This window comes from Aspergillus foveolatus (genome assembly GCF_047715535.1).
Source record: "Aspergillus foveolatus strain CBS 279.81 unplaced genomic scaffold BDW70scaffold_78, whole genome shotgun sequence".
NCBI classification, from domain to species: domain Eukaryota; kingdom Fungi; phylum Ascomycota; class Eurotiomycetes; order Eurotiales; family Aspergillaceae; genus Aspergillus; species Aspergillus foveolatus.
The window spans coordinates 39,395-56,486 of NW_027396142.1; the positions used below are offsets into that span (position 1 = coordinate 39,395).

The following is a 17,092-nucleotide window of genomic DNA, read 5'->3' on the forward strand; positions in this document are numbered from 1 at the left end:
ACAGTCTATCAATTCACTCGGTTTGCAGTACACCAATCAAGTTCTTTTCTTTCGTCTTCGATCGGACCTCGCTGCAAGGACGATGTCACCGGAGATTACCCCGACTCTGCATCTTACTCTTGACTCTGCATGTTACTCTTCAGTCCAGATGCTCACATGTTGCAAGTTATAGCCAGCTATTGGCCTCCATCCGGTGAGGCTGTCATAAGATGGGATCGTCTGAGCTCCATTACAGATTCCACTGCCTGTTGATTGGACTGAGCCTTACGGTCTATGCGGGTCAGATCACATCACATAGCTTTACGGCCCGGTCCCTGCATGCAAAGAGGGGAACCCTGTTTAGCCTACCGAGAATGTCTTACTCTTACCATTCAAGATAACCTCCGTACTGTATAGAGCGGTCCTTATCACAAAGGTATCGCTCTTGGGATTAGAGTACTACTTGAATACCACCCTCCGACAGGGGATTCCATCCTTTATGCGGGCGTCTATTCATAGTACCCCCTCGAGTTTGAAGCCCGGTCGGTCTCCACTCAATGGCCTTCTCGCTGGTCACGGTTGGCAGGGGAAACGGGGAGCAGTGGAGGTTGGGCCAGTTCAGGTAAGGCAGGAAAGGGTGTGGGCGGCGGGATATTTTAAACTCGCAGCTATAAGGCCGACGGGGCTATGAGGGAGGGGATAATAGCGACAAGTTCATGTCCAAGGACTTGCAACTGATCAATATGCTGTTGCTGTATTGTTCTCGCTTCCATATCGGCGTCCTTGCAGCTCTCATCTGTCTCGCCATTGTGAGCGCACAGCAAGACTACTCTTGCTCCCCTGACAGACCATGCAAACTAGGATGCTGCGGGAAGAACAATGTGAGTTGGTCGTCTATAAGGGATCAACCTAGCTCACAAGGAACAGGTCTGTGGCATGGGACCCTCCTACTGCGCCAGCGAGAACTGTACCTCGACGTGCGGCGCAAAGAGCGAGTGTGACCCAGGCTGGGGCTCGCAATGGAGTCAGCGGCAGAGCTGCCCGCTCAACGTCTGCTGCTCCAAGTATGGTTTCTGCGGCACAACCGAGGAGTTCTGTGGCGATGAGCAGGTCACCAAGCCGAATTGTCCCGGAGGGACGAGCGCGAGCAAAAAGACTATTGGGTATTATGAGGGGTGGTCGACAAGTAAGAAGTGTAATGGGCGTAAGTCTTCCCTCTTTCTGTGCGTGTATGTGGGGAGAAACACATGAATGAGCCATTTCTGACATCTCAGTCAATCCGGAGGACTTGTTAATGGGGGCGTATACGCATCTCAATTACGCGTTTGCATTTATTGACCCCGAGAGCTATAAGATTGCCAATATGCAGGACTCTGACGAGGAGTATATGCCGCGCCTGACGGCACTGAAGAACTATAACCCCAGTCTTGAAGTTTGGGTAGGTCAGACGCAGCTGCTCATCGCAAGATGGACATTAACAAGCTCGTGATAGATTGCCATAGGTGGCTGGAGCATGAACGACCCCGATCAACCCACAAAGCGGACCTTCTCCGAGCTGGCGGCATCCAGGACTCATCAAGATGTATTCTTCGAGTCTCTCCTCTCCTTAATGGACAATTATGGCTTCGACGGGGTAGACATTGACTGGGAGTATCCGTAAGTGACTGTGCGTTTCAGTACAGAAGCATAAATTAATTGGAGAGAAGTGTAGCAGAAGAGCGCTCCGGCGCCCCCGAGGATTTTGAAAACTATGTATCCTTCCTCAAGAACCTCCGGGCTGTGCTGGGAAACCGAGGGCTCACCATCACCCTCCCCGCCTCGTTCTGGTACCTGCAGCACTTTGACATCAAGAACATGGAACCCATTCTCGACTGGTTCAACATCATGAGCTACGACTTGCACGGCACCTGGGACGGCACAAATCCTTATCTGGGCCCGTACATTAACTCACACACGAACCTCACTGAGATCGACCTCGCCCTGGAGCTCCTTTGGAGAAACGACATCGACCCCAAAAAGGTTGTCATGGGGATGGGCTTTTACGGCCGCAGTTTCACTCTCTCGGATCCAGCATGTAACACTCCAGGCTGCGGCTTCTCGGCTGGAGGTAACCCGGGTAAGTGCTCGGCGTCGGCAGGGAGCTTGATGTTCTCTGAGATTCAAGAGATCATTGATGCGGGCGGCGCCAAAGTGACGCACGACGAGAAGGCTGGCGTGCAGATGGTGACCTGGGACACAAACCAGTGGGTATCGTACGACGATGACGAGACTCTCAAAGCTAAGATGGAGTACGCCAACGAGCTCTGCCTGGGCGGAGTGATGGTCTGGGCAGCCTCGACAGACGACCACAAAGGCACCGCCATTCGAGCCCTAGCCAAAGCCGCAGGGCGCACCGACCTGACTGTCCCTGTGCTCGCGGCAAAGGCCAACAACGACCCAAGCCAGTGCGTCTGGGGCGAGTGCGGCGCTGACTGCCCTTCGGGGTTGATCCCTGTCGAAGAGTCCTCGAGCAACAAGAACCCGCTAGGGATTGAGCTGGGCTGTAATCAAGGGACTCGTTACTTCTGCTGCCCATCCAAGAGCCCGCCGACCTGCAAATGGAAAGGCAGTCCCAAGTTTTGTGGTTTGTTATCCAAAAATCGCTGCACCGACGACGAAATCGAAGTTTCGGCCAGCACCGAGGGCTGCTGGACGGGCCACAAGTCGCTCTGCTGCACCAAGACCGAGTCCACTGGCGTCCTCGACGCCTGCAAGTGGTTTGGCGCTGCCCCCATCTGCGCCGCCAGTGCGTTTTTCCCTTCACTCCTTGGCCCACTAGGCGGCGCCTTCTCCTTCCAGTCCTACGGCTGCGACGACGACGATAACCGCCCCAACGAACTCACAAAGGCCAAACAGGGGCAGGGCGGGCAGCAAAGCTGCACCTATAATGGCGGTTTCAAGAGCTTCTGCTGCGAGAACCCAACGCCCTGGAAGGACTGCAAATGGCGCGCCGGAAACACGGCTTGGGTGCAATGGGAGAATCTCCTCTTCGGGCCTATTGGGGCTCTCTTCTTCGACTTCTCAACGGACTGCAAGACGGGCTGCGAGCCTGGCGAGGCGACTGTTGCCACGGACGGTTGGGGCTGTCGATCAGGTACTTACTCGTACTTCTGCTGCGCGGACCCCAACCAGCCTGCCTCGCCTAACCTGCCAGATATCAACCTTTGCTATGGCCCTAGCCACCTCGATAGCCTAACCGGCGAGTTGGAGGAAGAGTCTAAACTGCCCAACGTCTACGACGAGGATGCTGTGTTTGATTACGACTGCGGAACCGATGACCTGGCAGCACTCCTCAAGGAGAAAAGAGGTACCGAAGATGTGGCTTTCGCATCCAACTTATCCCAGCTAGCCGTCCTAAAGACATCCTCCTTTCTCCTTGAAGAACGCGACCTAGCACCCCGTGGCGCTCGTGAGAGAATCGCAATGGCTCTCTGCGGTCCCAATGGGCAAAGATCCAGCATATGGGTGCAGCAGTACCCCGGCGCGTCCAGCATTCTGCTCGCAACCGGTCGAGCCTGGACAGTTGCCAAACAGGGTCTCTGCGCCGCCGCAGGGATAACCAGCCTTAGCACGCTCGCCAGCAACACAGATTGGGTGACCGAGCACGTCCTGGAGAAGCAAGAGTTCCGTAATGCGCTCGAGTACATGGCAGCCGGACAAACCCCGAGTGGGACCGTGTTGCGCTCCGGCGCCGTTCCCTTCGCACAGGTTTTCGGCAACAACGGTATCTTCCAGCAGAATTGGCCTACTGTGACATACTCGACTCTAGCCTTTACGCATAACTGGGTGGGAAATATCAATGATTTCTTCACAGGCTTGCTAGGCCGCACGGGCGACCCAGGCCTGTCGAATCGATTCATCGAGAACCTCCAAGTCTGCGACCGCGACTTCAACGTATACAAGGAGTATATGGTCAAAGGGGCGGACTTTATCTCGCGGACCATGTGGAACAACTACAACCCGCAAGAGCGGGTCGGAATTCTTCTTGATGTGGTCGACATGCACAACTACCGGTCTAGAGCCGAGGTGGTAGCGGCGTTTAGTTCAACGTATAAGAACATCGCGACCCTGTTCAAAGATCTGACGCGGTATGCGGCGACGCAAGGTATCACGTATGACTTTGAAGATGCCTGGAAGCAGATCATGCCGGATTATCTGAACTGGCAAGTGGAGAGAGTGCGAGACACCTTCGAGACATATGTAGACGAGGAGATCCTGTATTGGGCGAGCAGTCTGGCACAGAATACTTACGCGCCGCTGGTGATCAAGGAAATGAGCGATCTGTTGCAGGATCTGAAGACGAATATGAACACGCTGCTGGCCTTGCCGGTGACGCAGATGACCAGCTAGACTGCTTATTTCTGTATATATCTAGGTTAATAATTTTGAGGATTTTCAAACTATCTAGGCTAAATATGGCCGATATCACTCACTGTAGAGGCATGGAATGGTGTCCAGTCTGGCTGTAGAATCCAAATATGTACCAGGTGGCAGAGGCCACAGGAAGACAAAAGGACATGTTCTAAGATATTCAGTGGAGTTATTCAGGCGCCACCGAAGAGTCTTCTCCTCTTCCTCATTTGATGCGGCGGTGTATGCACCGACCACCATATGGCATCCAGCCCATCTTCATCTGCCTCCCCCTGTCCATCACCACCAGTTAATACACCCTCCGTAACTTCCGCTCTCTGCACAAACCTCGTCATCCTCCCCAGCGTCGTAATCTGCTCATCAAGGACCGGCCAGAGTTCATCCACCATCACCTCCACAGCAACCCTAAAGACAGGTTTGAACCAATCTTTCTCCCCACCGCGCCCAACCAGTCTATCCGCCTCCTCGACCTCCTCAATACCCTGCTCCTCTTCCGCCGCAACGGCCAGCAAAAACGGCGCTCTGGATCGCCAGCGCCGGCTTGTCGTTCCTGGCTTCTCTTCGCTGGTAAAGGACAACACCGAGGTCACGGCTGACGGCGACACGACAAGAAATACAGGCAATGACTGACCGTGTGAGATGGACCCGGACTTTTGTATTGAGCGATACCTGGCACGTAGTCGCTCAATGAGCTCTGTGTTGCTCATGTCCTCCGCTTTTACCTCTCTGCCTCCTTTCTTTTCCTCTTCGTTATCTAGCCAATCCCATCGGATTTCAAACGCCTTCCGCGCATCCTCAACCTCTTCAGCCGACTGTCCTTGCTCCAAAGCCGCCTCAAAGGGAATCCCTACGACCTCAGACACCCTCCGCTGAAACTCTTCCACGCCTCCAGAGCTCGAGCCCGAGTCCACCATCCGCTCAGCCGCAGAGACAGCAGCAGCAGTCCAGAGCCCCACGAACCCCCATTTCTTTCTCGGGCTCCGATACCTCTTTCGCCAAGTCTTCAACCACTCTGGCGGCGGCGCCGCCACCGCCGGAGCGCGTCCTGCAGTATCTTTCTTTTCCTTTTCGGCTCTCATGACACGCAACTGCTCCTGCCACACCACACGTGCCATTTCAGCGACGCCCTCTTCGCCCAGCACATCGCGAAACCCGGCCTGCATTTTCGCGCGTTCTTCATCTGACAGCGTGGCGTTGTCTGCGGGTGTGGCGCGGGCAAACCGCGCAAAGTTCCAGCCTGGGGGCCAGTAAGAACTGGAGGCGTCAGAGTAGGCTGAAAATTCGGCCTGGTTTGTTGTCATGATGTTTGGAATGGGTAATATCGCTTTGGCTTTGTGTCACGTTCGTTGAATGCTTAGATTGAACCTTTGGGGACGATCTGGTAGGTAAATTCGGTGCGGGTGCGGGAGCGGGAGCGGGAGGGGAAAGACGCCAAGGAATGGCAAACTGCTTAGTACTACGAAGTATGGTTTTTCTATTGTTTCTATACGGTGTTGGCAGTTTTCTTAATTCTGGCCTATTTTGGGTGCAAATCTTCGGTATTAGATGCCGCCTGTGTAGTTCTAGCGAAGGCTCATTATTGTGAGAATATAGACCACAATGCATTAACAACCTGGAAGGTTGGTCGATCGATCTCGTCATGGCGGAACAAGCCGACATGCATCATGTTGGGGTGTTGGGGTTATTATGGGGACAGGACGGCAAGCAAAGATCTGGACAAAAAGAGGACGGTCCGTCGGCGTCCAGAAGTGAGTCCGGATTAGCGATTGTCGGCTAGCAATTGGGTTCCAGCGTGAGTGCTTCCCCCGCCTGTCCCGCGTGTCGCCCACTTGGCTTTGGAGCAAGCAATCTGGGGAGCAATAAGGGAGTCTGGGCGGACGCTTGGCTGCCCTCAAATGCGGGGTCAAGCAAATCAAGCTTCGAAAGTCGAGGCGAACGCACCGCTACTGATCGGCGAACAGAAAAATGGCCGAGGATTTCCTTACACCAGGTCAGCTTGCCCATCGGCAGCTTATTTCCCCCTTGCTTTTTCCCCTCACCCTCGTCTCAATCGTCTTGCTGCGGGTGTCGCGTCCATTGTTACGTACGACGAGTATCTCTGATCCCCCAATATGGACCCCGAGAAGCCTCGGGCAGAACTGGCCGACGATGTCAAGCAGCACTCGCTCAGCGTGACCGGCGACCATGACGCTGATCAAAAGCTGGCCAGGAGGATCCTGTTCAAGCTGGACACTAGGTAAGTGCTTGCCTGCCTTGACACATTCTTTCGATATCGTGATCGTGTCGTGATCGTTTTTGATCGTTATCTTGATCGTAACCGTTATCATTGAACTGCCCGAGTACCTTCTCACGTCCCAGAATACTGCCTGTTCTAGCACTGCTCTTTCTTTGCTCCTTTCTCGACCGAACCAACGTCGGTAACGCGAAGATTCTCGGCCTCGAAGATGACCTCAATATCACAAATCACCAGTACGACATCGGTCTGACGATCTTTTATCTCTTCTATATTTTGAGGTACGTATACTTGGAACCGGCAAGCCCGCTCTCCGCTAACGTAGTTACCTATAGCGAGGTCCCCAGCAACCTGGTTATCAAGAAAGCCTCACCGAAAATATGGCTTCCAGCGCTGACGGCAGTCTGGGGTATCATCACCATGTGCCTCGGTTTTGTCCGCAATTTTGGCAGCTTTGCCGCTGTGCGGGCGCTCTTGGGAATCGCCGAAGGCGGGTTGCTTCCGGGAATGGTCAGCTTGTGTAATTTATGTTTGTCAGGACGTGCTGACTCTAAAAGGTACTCTATCTCTCATCATTCTACCGAAGGGGCGATTTGGCTCTTCGGATTGGTTTGTTCTACACGGCTGCTTCGCTATCAGGTGCATTCGGCGGTATGTTATCCTCCATTTCAGTATGTGCCACTTCCCTAACATGCTTTCGCCTAGGACTGCTTGCTCGCGGCTTAGCGGAGATTGGCCCTCGAGGTGGCTTAGAAGGATGGCGCTGGATCATGATCATTGAAGGTCTTCTGGTGAGTGATTCCTGGAATCTCTCTGTTCGTTGCTAACATGCCCTAACCAGACCTTCCTTTGCGGCTGCCTTGCCTATTTTGCCCTGCCGAATAGCATAGAAACCACGCCATTTTTGACCGAAGACGAGCGCCGATTTGCTCGCGAGAGGATACAGCTCGAGAATCCGCATATCCAGGAGTGTGTCAGCCCCAGTCGTCAAAGGACTCCACATACTGACGCTTAGTAGGGCCCTCGCAGCTGAACAGGAGAGCTTGGCGTGGTCCGAAGTACGTAGAGGACTCCTGGAGCCTCAGATGTGGTTCTCGGCTACGGCATACTTTGCTATCCTATCCGGACTGTACTCATTTGGTCTATTCGTATGTATATTATGCCGTTCGAGTGCGATAGCAGTTGTTGATAATCTCTTTTACAGCTGCCGACAATCATCGACGAGAGTGGCTTCGCGAGCGATGCAAACCAAACTCAGCTCTGGACGGTGATACCGTACGCCGTGGCCGCCGTGCTGACAGGTATTCCCTTCGCTGTCTTCTGTGCTGCGTACTCTAACAGAAAAACAGTATTCATGTCCTTCCTCTCTGACCGCCTGAAACTCAGAGGCGTCATCATGCTCTTCTCTCTTCCCATCGCTATCGCCGGATACGCGGCGATCGGCGACATCACCTCCCCACAAGCAAAGTACGGCATGACCTTCCTCATGGCTACGGGGATGTACGCGAGTGTTCCATGCATTCTGGTCTGGAACTCGAATAACTCAGCGGGGCATTACAAGCGAGCGACCACATCGGGAATGCAGCTCGCAATTGCAAACTGCGGAGGGTTTGTTGCGAGTATGTCTCGCATCTACACCCCATCGCCTTCTTCCGGTGTAATTAGGTACTAACCGCTATTTAGCATTCATCTACCCCAACAAGGATAAGCCGCAGTTTCATCGGGGTCACACGGTGGTCTTGAGCTTGTTGGTTTTTGCTTGGTTTATGTACGTGTCGGTCTCCGCGCCAGTGGGTTCTATACTAATGCAATACAGGATTCTGCTAAATGTCCTCTACTGTGCTAAGATCAACCGGGACAAAAGAAATGGCAAGTACGCCAAGTATGAAGGATATAACGATGACCGTGATCCGAAGTTCATGATGGTGCTGTAATTGGTTATACAGGGATGACTTGGTATATGATTTGATGATTTAGTTTAGGTCCATTGGGTGCTCATTAGAACCTCGCTAGCTAGGACTTGGGTGGTTTCTCTTTCGTTCAGGGAGTGATCGAGTTCCACTAATATAATGATCGTCTACGGCAATGGGATGACTATGCGCTGCACTCAGAGGCCTGTATAGGTCGCTTAACTCCGAAAGACTCGGACAAGACTTAATAATCACAATCTCCGAGACTATTGTAGCGTACGGCGTCTGTATTTTGCGCGTATCTCCAGCAATTTTAGTGGGTATTAGTGGTATCCAGTTACTGTTGATCTCCGACTCCGAGCAATACAAAGCTTGGCATTTGGCTCATCCTTCTGCTTTCGCTCGTAATGCTTCAGTTTCTAATCTTTCTCAACCTCACACAATGCTCTCCGCACATAGAAGTCAGTAGTTCTAGCACTCCAACCACCATTATTTATAAAAGTTGGCTCTAAATAAAGCCAAGATGACTCATGACACTGACTCTCCTCGCCGATTTCCATCTCTCTTTCACAAGACCATTGAGGAACTCGGCCTCCTCTCACTATGGCAGTCTCCCTTTGACACAAAGCTCCTCATCGCACAGCGCTTCATTCGGCTCTTTGCCTACGGCGGTTCAACGCTGATTCTAGCATCTTATCTCTCCGCACTAGATATCGCCGATGACCGGATTGGTCTATTCATGACGCTCACGCTGGTCGGAGACGTGGCTATCAGTTTTCTCCTGACTCTGTTCGCCGATGCTATGGGCCGTCGAGCTGTGCTGGGCTTGGGTTCGGCGCTCATGGTCGGCAGCGGGGTTGTATTTGCACTGAGCGGGAATTACTGGTGGCTTCTTACGGCGGCGGTGCTTGGAGTTATCAGTCCGAGGTACGCGTCGTCTTCAGCAGTCGTATAGCGTGATAATGATGTGCTGATCATACCGCAGTGGTAACGAGATTGGCCCTTTCAAGGCAGTTGAGGAGTCGACGCTGGCCCATCTCACTCCCAGGGAGTTCCTGCGCGATATCCTGCTCTGGTACTCACTCTTCGGCACGGCAGGGACAGCGCTGGGCGTGATGGCATGTGGCTGGGCGATTAACCTGCTAGAGAGCGAATGCGGGTGGGAATACATACCAGCTTGCCGGGCGATCTTCCTTGCGTATGCCGCTATTGGCGCTCTCAAGTTTGCTTTGTCCGTGTCTTTGAGCCATAAGGTTGAAGCGGACATTAAGACGTCCAAATCGAAGCAGCAGCAGCAGCAGCAGCAGCGTAGCGACGAGACTCAGCCTCTTCTCGGAGACAGAAATGAAACAAGAGAGACGCAAGATCAGGGACGAAAATCCTTCCTCTCGTTCCTTGGCGAGCGAGATCTCGTCTCACTTGTTATCCGTCTTTTCATTCTCTTTGGTTTGGACTCGTTTGCTTCGGGTCTTGCATCGCTGTATGTCATATCTACCCTCCAATTACTCATCCTACTTGCACATGTCTAACAAGTTCCATTCAGATCCTGGATGACCTACTTCTTCAAACGCAAATTTTCCCTGCCCGAAGGCACCTTGGGAAGCATCTTCTTCACGACATCCATCATCGCCGCGATCTCCATGCTTCTCGCATCCTCCATCGCAAAACGCATCGGCAATATCAAAACAATGGTATTCACGCACCTACCATCCGCCATCTGTCTTGCCCTGATCCCGCTCTTCGATCTGCCGCTTGCTTTAACACTGCTTATCCTCCGCGCGTGCACGCAGAATATGGACGTTGCGCCGCGCTCGGCTTTCCTGGCCGCGGCCTTGCCGGCGGACAAACGGACGGCGATCATGGGTGCTATCAATGTTGTCAAGACGAGTATGCAGAGTGCAGGGCCGTTGATTACGGGAGTTTTGGCGGATAAGGGCGTTTTTGGGGCAAGTTTTACGCTTGCCGGTGTCTTGAAGTGTGTTTATGATCTTGGGATTTTGATTAGCTTTCTGGGCTTGGAGAGAGAGAGGGAGAGGAATGAGCAGGAGGGGGTTTAAATAGCGTCTGGATATGTTCTTGAGAGTGGAGATAGAGCATAGCAGGTGTGTTGCGCCCGTGAGTGGGTGGATGGTAACTACTCTGACCTGGCTCAGGGAAAATTGTGTCCTTCAACCGGTCAGGTTGGCAGCTTGTTCCGTACATGGATATCTATCTAGGTATACTCTCTTACGCTCCAGAACTATAGAAAAGCAAATTGTCCCGAATAGAACTTCGTCTTATAGACAGGAATCTTGAGGCAGCAAACATCATATATTCTATATATAGCAGGGTATAAACGTAAAATCTACTCCGCAAGCCTACTCCATAACCTCCAGTTTATTCGCAACATGGAACGGTGCCCCAGTCTTTTCCCGCACTTCGTTAACGTCCACTCCAGGCGCGAGCTCAGTCAGAGTAAGCTCGCCTTTCTGGCGGTCGACTTGGAACACGCACTTGTGTTTGTTAGCAAACAGGGCAACGATTTCGATTGTAGCCAAGTGTCTTACCAGCTCTGTGATGATCGTGCTGACACAGTTAGCCCCTGTTAGTGGAAGAGAGCATTTTGTGACAATTTTGGGAGAGCCGTCTTTTGCGGTGTGGCTGGTTGCGACGACAATCTTGGTTTGGTCGGGGTTTGAGATTAGATCCATAGCTCCGCCCATTCCTTTGAAGACCTTTCCAGGAATCATATAATTAGCTAGGTCGCCGTTTGCGCTTACTTGGAGAGCCTATATTCAGATATTAGTAAGGACTTGCACAGGGAGAAGTATTGGCTGACCCCTAGGATTGAAACATCAACATGTCCGCCCCTTATCATTCCGAAAGACTCGGTGCTGTCGAAAGTCGCGGCGCCTGGCAGCAAGGTAACAGTCTCTTTACCCGCATTGATGATGTCCCTGTAGACGGTCAGAAGATGGCTCCGTAAAGATGGAGGTTTCACATACGCATCGACTTCTTCATCAGTTGGGTACGGTCCCTTGACTTGTTTAGCCTACGTTCTATCACCGCGCCGCTTCTTGCCTTACCATTCCAAGGATGCCATTCTCTGATTGAATCCACACCTTGACACCCTCAGGCAGCATCGACGGTGCGAGTGTGGGAATGCCTAAGTACTATTAGCACAGTTGACGCGCATAGGGGAGAAACGCACCAACTCCCAGGTTCACATAGTACCCCTGCTTGAGTTCCTTAGCTGCTCTCTTCGCAATTCGGTTTCTCAGAATGATAGCCGGCGATTCACCTGCTGCCGTAGAGCCATCTTCCTGCGATTGTCGGAGTTTCCTGATCTCGATTTGCTTCTCGGCTGTCGAAGGAACAATCCTATCCACGAAGATACCAGGCAGGTCAACATCGTTGGGATCAATTGAACCAACAGGAACAATGTTCTCGGCCTCAACAATGGTAAGGGTTGCTGCTTTGGCCATAATAGGCCCGAATGCCTTGGTGGTGTAGCTGGAGAGAGACCGTCAGGTGCCCGTTTGATATAAGTGGTGAAATTGCCTACCGGAAAACGCAGTTTCCAGCTTCGTCTACCTTCCACGCGCGGAGAATGGCGACGTCGCCGGTAAGCGCAGTCTCCATTAAGTATTTCTTGTTGTTGAAAACCCTTGTTTCTCGCGGTTTGCCATGTTCCAACACGTTGCCAGATGCATCGACACGCACAGGAATTTTGCCATCCTGGAGGAAGGTATCTATGCACGCATATTTAGCTGAGCTCCAATCCACGTAGAGACGGACTTACGGGCCCCGGTAGCAGTGTAGAAAGCAGGAATTCCAGCGCCCCCCGCACGAAGGCGCTCTGCCAAGGTTCCTTGAGGGCACAGCTCAATAGCGATGTTCCCTGTAAGGTATTTCTTCTCTAGCGCTTTATTATTTCCAAGGTAAGATATGATAAGTCGGTCAACCTGCCCGGACTGTGTCAAGGTAGAGAGGCCACCTTTGCCTGGCGCGCCGGCATTGTTCGAGACTGCAGTGAGCGAGTGGATATTTTCGGCTCCTCGTCGAGCAATTGCGGTTATCAGAGTATCTGTCATTGTTATCACACACATCCAAGCTCATCGTAGTAGGTCTTAATCACCTGCCACTCCACAAAGGCCGAAGCCGGAACTAAGGATTGTTGAGCCGCTCTCAATGTCAGCCACTGCGTCATCCGCATTTCTGAACAGTTTCGAGGCTGCTCGATCGATTTTTGGAGCGCGAGTTGTTTTCTCAATTGTGGTTGATGCAGTAGAATATTTAACGCGAGTTATTGGAGACGGAGTTTGTCGCCCGCATGTTCTTTGGTATGCGCGGAAACAGAGTTGCGCCCGGGCAACGCTCGTCGCCTTTCGAGACAGAGTCAGCGCTGGGATTCGAAGGGTTGCCATCTCACTTAGTAGTAGTCAAACAAATAGTTTGTAGAGAAAATCTACGACCGCATGTAAACAGATACCGATGACGTTCGTTTATAAGATCCGGCTCTCGGGGCTACTTCTGGAGGCCGAGATGTGGGGTCACGATTCGGGCCTCAAGAATATCTTCTCATACCCACCATTCCTAGACCGTCACAAATTGAACTCCGGGTTGGCTATATCGAGCCAGTTCCAGCTCATCAAATCGTCAAGTGGAACATCTGGAACACTCGCGCCAAAAGCAGTGCCGGCTCGATTGACAGCATCAATGATCTGGTCGTCAGACATAGCCGAGAATTGCATGGGCTCGGACCAGAACATAGAAGGCACAAAGCTTTGTTGGACCGGTGAGGAGATGACGCTAAATGCATCCAAAGTTGTTGATGGGAGTGCTTCTGTGTGTGAAATGCGAGGATCACCCTGAGGCTGCGAGTTTAAACCGGCCGGTGCACGTCGAACAAGCTCACGCAAGAACCTTCCGTAGAGCACGGATGCCCCATTCCTATGACTGGGTGTGCTTCCGATCCTTTCAAGGACTCCAGCGGTTTCCTCAATTAGGTTCCGGACACTTGGTGCTAAGCTAGAATTGCTATCTGTTGGCATTGCACTGAGACTCAGCGCAGAGCACGCAGCAAAGGAAATCATGATGACGGTATTGTTTGGCATTGACTTTAACCTCTCTTCGCCTTGAATTGCGGCTCGCATAACGTTCAAAGCCGAAGACAGGCCAGCTGCACGGAAGAATCGTTTGACTTCAATAGGTGCTGTAGGGTGATTTATTACGCCGCCGTAAGTCGAAAGCTGTGTGTGCGTCACCAGGATTTCTACGTATGGGGGAAGGGCACGTGCTTGAGAAATTAGCACCGATTTGAAGGTTAGATGACTGGGATTCCCAAACTTACATTGGCCCTCTCCGATTTCTGGCGCCCATGCTTCATACCATTCGGTATAGAAGCTCTCTATCATTGTCTTGATTCTACCGTCGGATTAGCATATGATCCAGGGTAGGATGTGGGTTACTTGCGATTGCGCGGCCCCGGAACCAGTGCTGCTTGCCTGGTTATTATCACAAATGGACTTGACCCTTCTGAACAACCCATCCTAGTGCGCTGCCGGTCAGACATTATATCGGATAGGATGAGGATGAGTCGAAAGTTTACCAAGTTTCTTCGGAGTATGGCCATTGAATTCATGGCGCCGTCGCGAGAATCTGCAAGATCTGAGACATGCCATCGATCGCAATTCTCAGTCAGGGCCGTCGATGGCACTGTATAGCTCCTCCCCCGGGCCAGGCAGACACTGCAGGATGTTAGTGTATTGATTTAAAACCAGCATGCTCCTGACACTAGACTGACCCTCGCTCTAGGACGAATAGTGCTATCCAAGTCCTTTCTCGCCTTCGTAACAGTCTTCTGCCCCAATTCGAAGCCGGGTCAACGTCTTCGAATCCATCTATCTGCAGAGCCCTTCTCGCATCGATGCAATCAGCTTTAGCAAGCCTCCGTGCAAGGCTACTGTCAAAGCTCGTCGATGGCAACACAATCTTGTTCAGGGAGAGGTCCAGTGCCACCGTCAGGGCCATGGCAATGTAAGAGCAAGCGTCATCATCGCCCAAACAAGCCCCCGGTGCCATCCAGGGAACATTGACCATGAAAGCCAGGACAATTTCGACTGACCTGAACCGTTCTTGCATCACCTTATTGGCCAAGAATTTGCTATGTCTAGATAGTCGTTTGGATAATGCTGCAGCAGACGGCAAAAAAAGGGCAGTGGTAGCCATGATGGATGTGAAAAGAAAAGCTGATTTGGAGCGAACAAATCCGACGGTATGAATCAAAGGGTCGAGTCCCCATCTGGTATGCGCGAGGTTTTCATAAAAGCTGGAAATGATAAGTACATATTTGGCTCCCCAGTGGTATACGGTGAAACATACAAGGTGAAAAGAGATTCAGCTTCAGGCAGTGTAACAAGCCCAATATCTATAGGATCCATATCTGGGCCAATATCTAAGCTGGCTCTCACTGGCACAAAGAAGGATTTTGCAGCAGTAACGTTATCCTGAACGACCCACGACACGCCCGTCGCTGGCTGCGAGGTTGCCAACAAAGGCCACGTTGCCGTATTCCGTACATCTTTTGGAGACAGCTGGAGATCTGAGGCACGCGCAAGTAACTGTAGAGGGTTTTCTGCATCATCCAGCGCCAAGCTTTCGCCAGAGTTGGAGCCGCGAGGGAAATGCAAGGGCTCTTGTTGGTCGGAGTCCTCGGAAAGGTCCTTGCTATCGTCTCGGGCTTGTTGTTGCTGAGTCTGTGTCAGCAGATCCTGAAGGTCTGAAAGGACTTTCTGCGCAGCCTCAACAGCTGGACGGCCAGTCCTTGGCCGTTTGATGGCCTGTTCTATCTGATGCAGTGCTTTTTCCAGCCCTCTGCGTTTGCTGGCAGCTTGTTGTCAGCATGGATGCTCAGCTTTTGGAGACACGGTCTTACTTCTTCACGCCCTTCTGTCTTCCGACATGGTGAGTTGGGACAACACATTCCAAGCCAGCATGTCTGCATTTGTCGCAAGAAATCTCTCCTTGGCTGCGGTCACATCGTATCTTGCTCTTCCGGCAGTTAAGGCATGCGGCTTGGCGACTATGAGATGCCCGTTGATGACCTGCTGATGCCGGACCTTCCATCCCTCGTTAACCACGATAGGATTCCTCTTGTACTTGCCGATTAGTTAGTCATAGGGCCAGGTATTAAAGGCGGTACGAGGAGAGTTTTGAACGTCCGTCAGCACGTATGGTGTCCGTGGGTAGATGATCACCGCTCCTCCTCATCCTTAGATTTTTCAATAGCTGAGTAATTCAATAGCTAAAATTGAGAAATGGGTTGGACCATCCTTCACTCAGCAGCAATTCGTTTGTGGTCACGCCCATGCCAGAATAGCACAAAAAAAGAACAGAAAGGAAAAGGTACCAAAGGTAGCAAAATGAAAAGCCGAACGGGGGGGTCGAACCCCCAACCTTGAGATTAAGAGTCTCACGCTCTGCCGATTGAGCTAGCCCGGCTAATTGCTGGTGGCAGCGTTAACTAATTCTTGAGAATTCAGAAAGCACAAACAAGCCCTGGATCTTATCAACGGCCCCGTATGCCACAAGGACATACGCGAACTCTACAGGTCAGGAAGGATTTGCGTCAGACATCATAGTCGTAAATTTGAAATTCATAATGGCATCCCCACATAGAAGACTGGTATATACAAAATAGCTTATGATTGATTAAACCCAGAATCACTCCATGCTTCTCCATAAGACGCCTAAGGATACCCAGCATCATACGACAAAGAGCTCAAAAACTAACTGGCCACAGAAAACACCATCAAATATTAGTTTGCGGCCCGCAGGGCTCGCAACCTGGCACCCAGGCCATCCTCGACATCTGCGTCAACCTTTGTCTGTTCCTTGACATCCTCCTTTGGCGCGGAATCCTGCTCCAAAGCAAGTCGCAAATCTACACCCGCATCATCGGCGAGCTGCTCCATTAGACGATCAACATCCGCTTCACCCTCCGCCCCGTACTCTTGCATCGAAACGCCTTGAGCCACATCTTCAATAGCATTGCTGGCAATCTTGAAGTCTTCGGAGCGAGCAAGAAAGTTGTTTGCGTGCGATACTAGAGTCTCGAGGTTTACACTCTTGGATGCGGCGTCTAAGCCTCGTGATGCCAGTGCAAGAGTACGCGATGTGTCGCGAGTGCTCTGAGCGGCCTTCAACTCATTTATAATGACATCTGCACGAGCCGCTTCCGCTTTCAAAGTGACCTGTCGTCGTTTCTCGCGCACGGCGGAGGAGGCGTGAATCCGGGCTATCTGAAATTCACGGTTCTTCATTGCTTTATCGGCTTTCGCTTTCTCGGATTTGAATGTCGCCTCTGCGCGAGCGGCTTCCTTTTTCAGGCGATTTGAGTGTAGCTGTAAATATAACAGGCGTAGTCAGAAAAGTGATACTGATCGCGGGGAGCTTGGGAGTGCGAGAACGACGGCATCAGCAGGGTTCAGGCCACTACTCACTTTGACATTGGTACGAGCTTCGAAAATGGGATCCTTCCGAACCATCTTGTATAGCACAAAAAGTCTATCAGAAATCC

The 17,092-nt window shown here is 51.9% G+C and overlaps 7 protein-coding genes and 1 non-coding gene across 8 annotated transcripts; 3 read left to right on the plus strand and 5 right to left on the minus strand.

Moving 5' to 3' along the window:
- Positions 1-695: 695 nt before the first annotated feature.
- BDW70DRAFT_171558 (glycoside hydrolase family 18 protein) lies at positions 696-4,368 on the plus strand (the record flags this gene model as incomplete). The annotated part of the gene is made up of 5 exons (XM_073743251.1): positions 696-860; positions 907-1,183; positions 1,254-1,417; positions 1,472-1,635; positions 1,686-4,368. The coding sequence occupies 5 exons, from the start codon at positions 696-698 to the stop codon at positions 4,366-4,368; spliced, it is 3,453 nt and encodes a 1,150-aa protein (XP_073592017.1).
- Positions 4,210-5,781, minus strand: BDW70DRAFT_143725 (uncharacterized protein). Its single transcript, XM_073738138.1, has one exon. It carries the CDS (start codon positions 5,688-5,690, stop codon positions 4,563-4,565), a length of 1,128 nt encoding a protein of 375 aa, XP_073592018.1. The 5' UTR covers positions 5,691-5,781; the 3' UTR covers positions 4,210-4,562.
- Positions 5,782-6,178: 397 nt separating this feature from the next.
- Positions 6,179-8,732, plus strand: BDW70DRAFT_143726 (putative MFS transporter). The gene is made up of 11 exons (XM_073738139.1): positions 6,179-6,625; positions 6,748-6,903; positions 6,958-7,132; positions 7,180-7,273; positions 7,328-7,413; positions 7,464-7,591; positions 7,641-7,770; positions 7,827-7,923; positions 7,972-8,241; positions 8,306-8,390; positions 8,439-8,732. The coding sequence occupies exons 1-11, from the start codon at positions 6,501-6,503 to the stop codon at positions 8,554-8,556; spliced, it is 1,464 nt and encodes a 487-aa protein (XP_073592019.1). The 5' UTR covers positions 6,179-6,500; the 3' UTR covers positions 8,557-8,732.
- A 234-nt stretch (positions 8,733-8,966) lies between these two features.
- Positions 8,967-10,792, plus strand: BDW70DRAFT_114576 (putative MFS transporter). Its single transcript, XM_073734614.1, has 3 exons — positions 8,967-9,459; positions 9,518-10,012; positions 10,076-10,792. The coding sequence occupies exons 1-3, from the start codon at positions 9,056-9,058 to the stop codon at positions 10,587-10,589; spliced, it is 1,413 nt and encodes a 470-aa protein (XP_073592020.1). The 5' UTR covers positions 8,967-9,055; the 3' UTR covers positions 10,590-10,792.
- A 97-nt stretch (positions 10,793-10,889) lies between these two features.
- On the minus strand, positions 10,890-13,026 carry BDW70DRAFT_171559 (3-oxoacid CoA-transferase; the record flags this gene model as incomplete). Its single annotated transcript, XM_073743252.1, has 9 exons — positions 12,650-13,026; positions 12,314-12,598; positions 12,077-12,263; positions 11,723-12,024; positions 11,598-11,677; positions 11,517-11,548; positions 11,351-11,468; positions 11,079-11,300; positions 10,890-11,024 (listed from the first exon to the last, which is right to left on the minus strand). Exons 1-9 carry the CDS (start codon positions 12,936-12,938, stop codon positions 10,890-10,892), a joined length of 1,650 nt encoding a protein of 549 aa, XP_073592021.1. The 5' UTR covers positions 12,939-13,026.
- Positions 13,027-15,903, minus strand: BDW70DRAFT_114587 (uncharacterized protein). The gene is made up of 7 exons (XM_073734615.1): positions 15,449-15,903; positions 14,896-15,396; positions 14,318-14,842; positions 14,123-14,261; positions 13,987-14,063; positions 13,865-13,938; positions 13,027-13,810 (listed from the first exon to the last, which is right to left on the minus strand). The coding sequence occupies exons 1-7, from the start codon at positions 15,637-15,639 to the stop codon at positions 13,116-13,118; spliced, it is 2,202 nt and encodes a 733-aa protein (XP_073592022.1). The 5' UTR covers positions 15,640-15,903; the 3' UTR covers positions 13,027-13,115.
- Positions 15,904-15,941: 38 nt separating this feature from the next.
- Positions 15,942-16,014, minus strand: BDW70DRAFT_t163. Its single transcript has one exon. It is a non-coding gene; the product is annotated as a tRNA-Lys (tRNA).
- Positions 16,015-16,331: 317 nt separating this feature from the next.
- Positions 16,332-17,060, minus strand: BDW70DRAFT_153537 (putative SNF7 family protein Fti1/Did2; the record flags this gene model as incomplete). Its single annotated transcript, XM_073739658.1, has 2 exons — positions 16,332-16,916; positions 17,016-17,060. The coding sequence occupies 2 exons, from the start codon at positions 17,058-17,060 to the stop codon at positions 16,332-16,334; spliced, it is 630 nt and encodes a 209-aa protein (XP_073592023.1).
- Between the last annotated feature and the right edge of the window lie 32 nt (positions 17,061-17,092).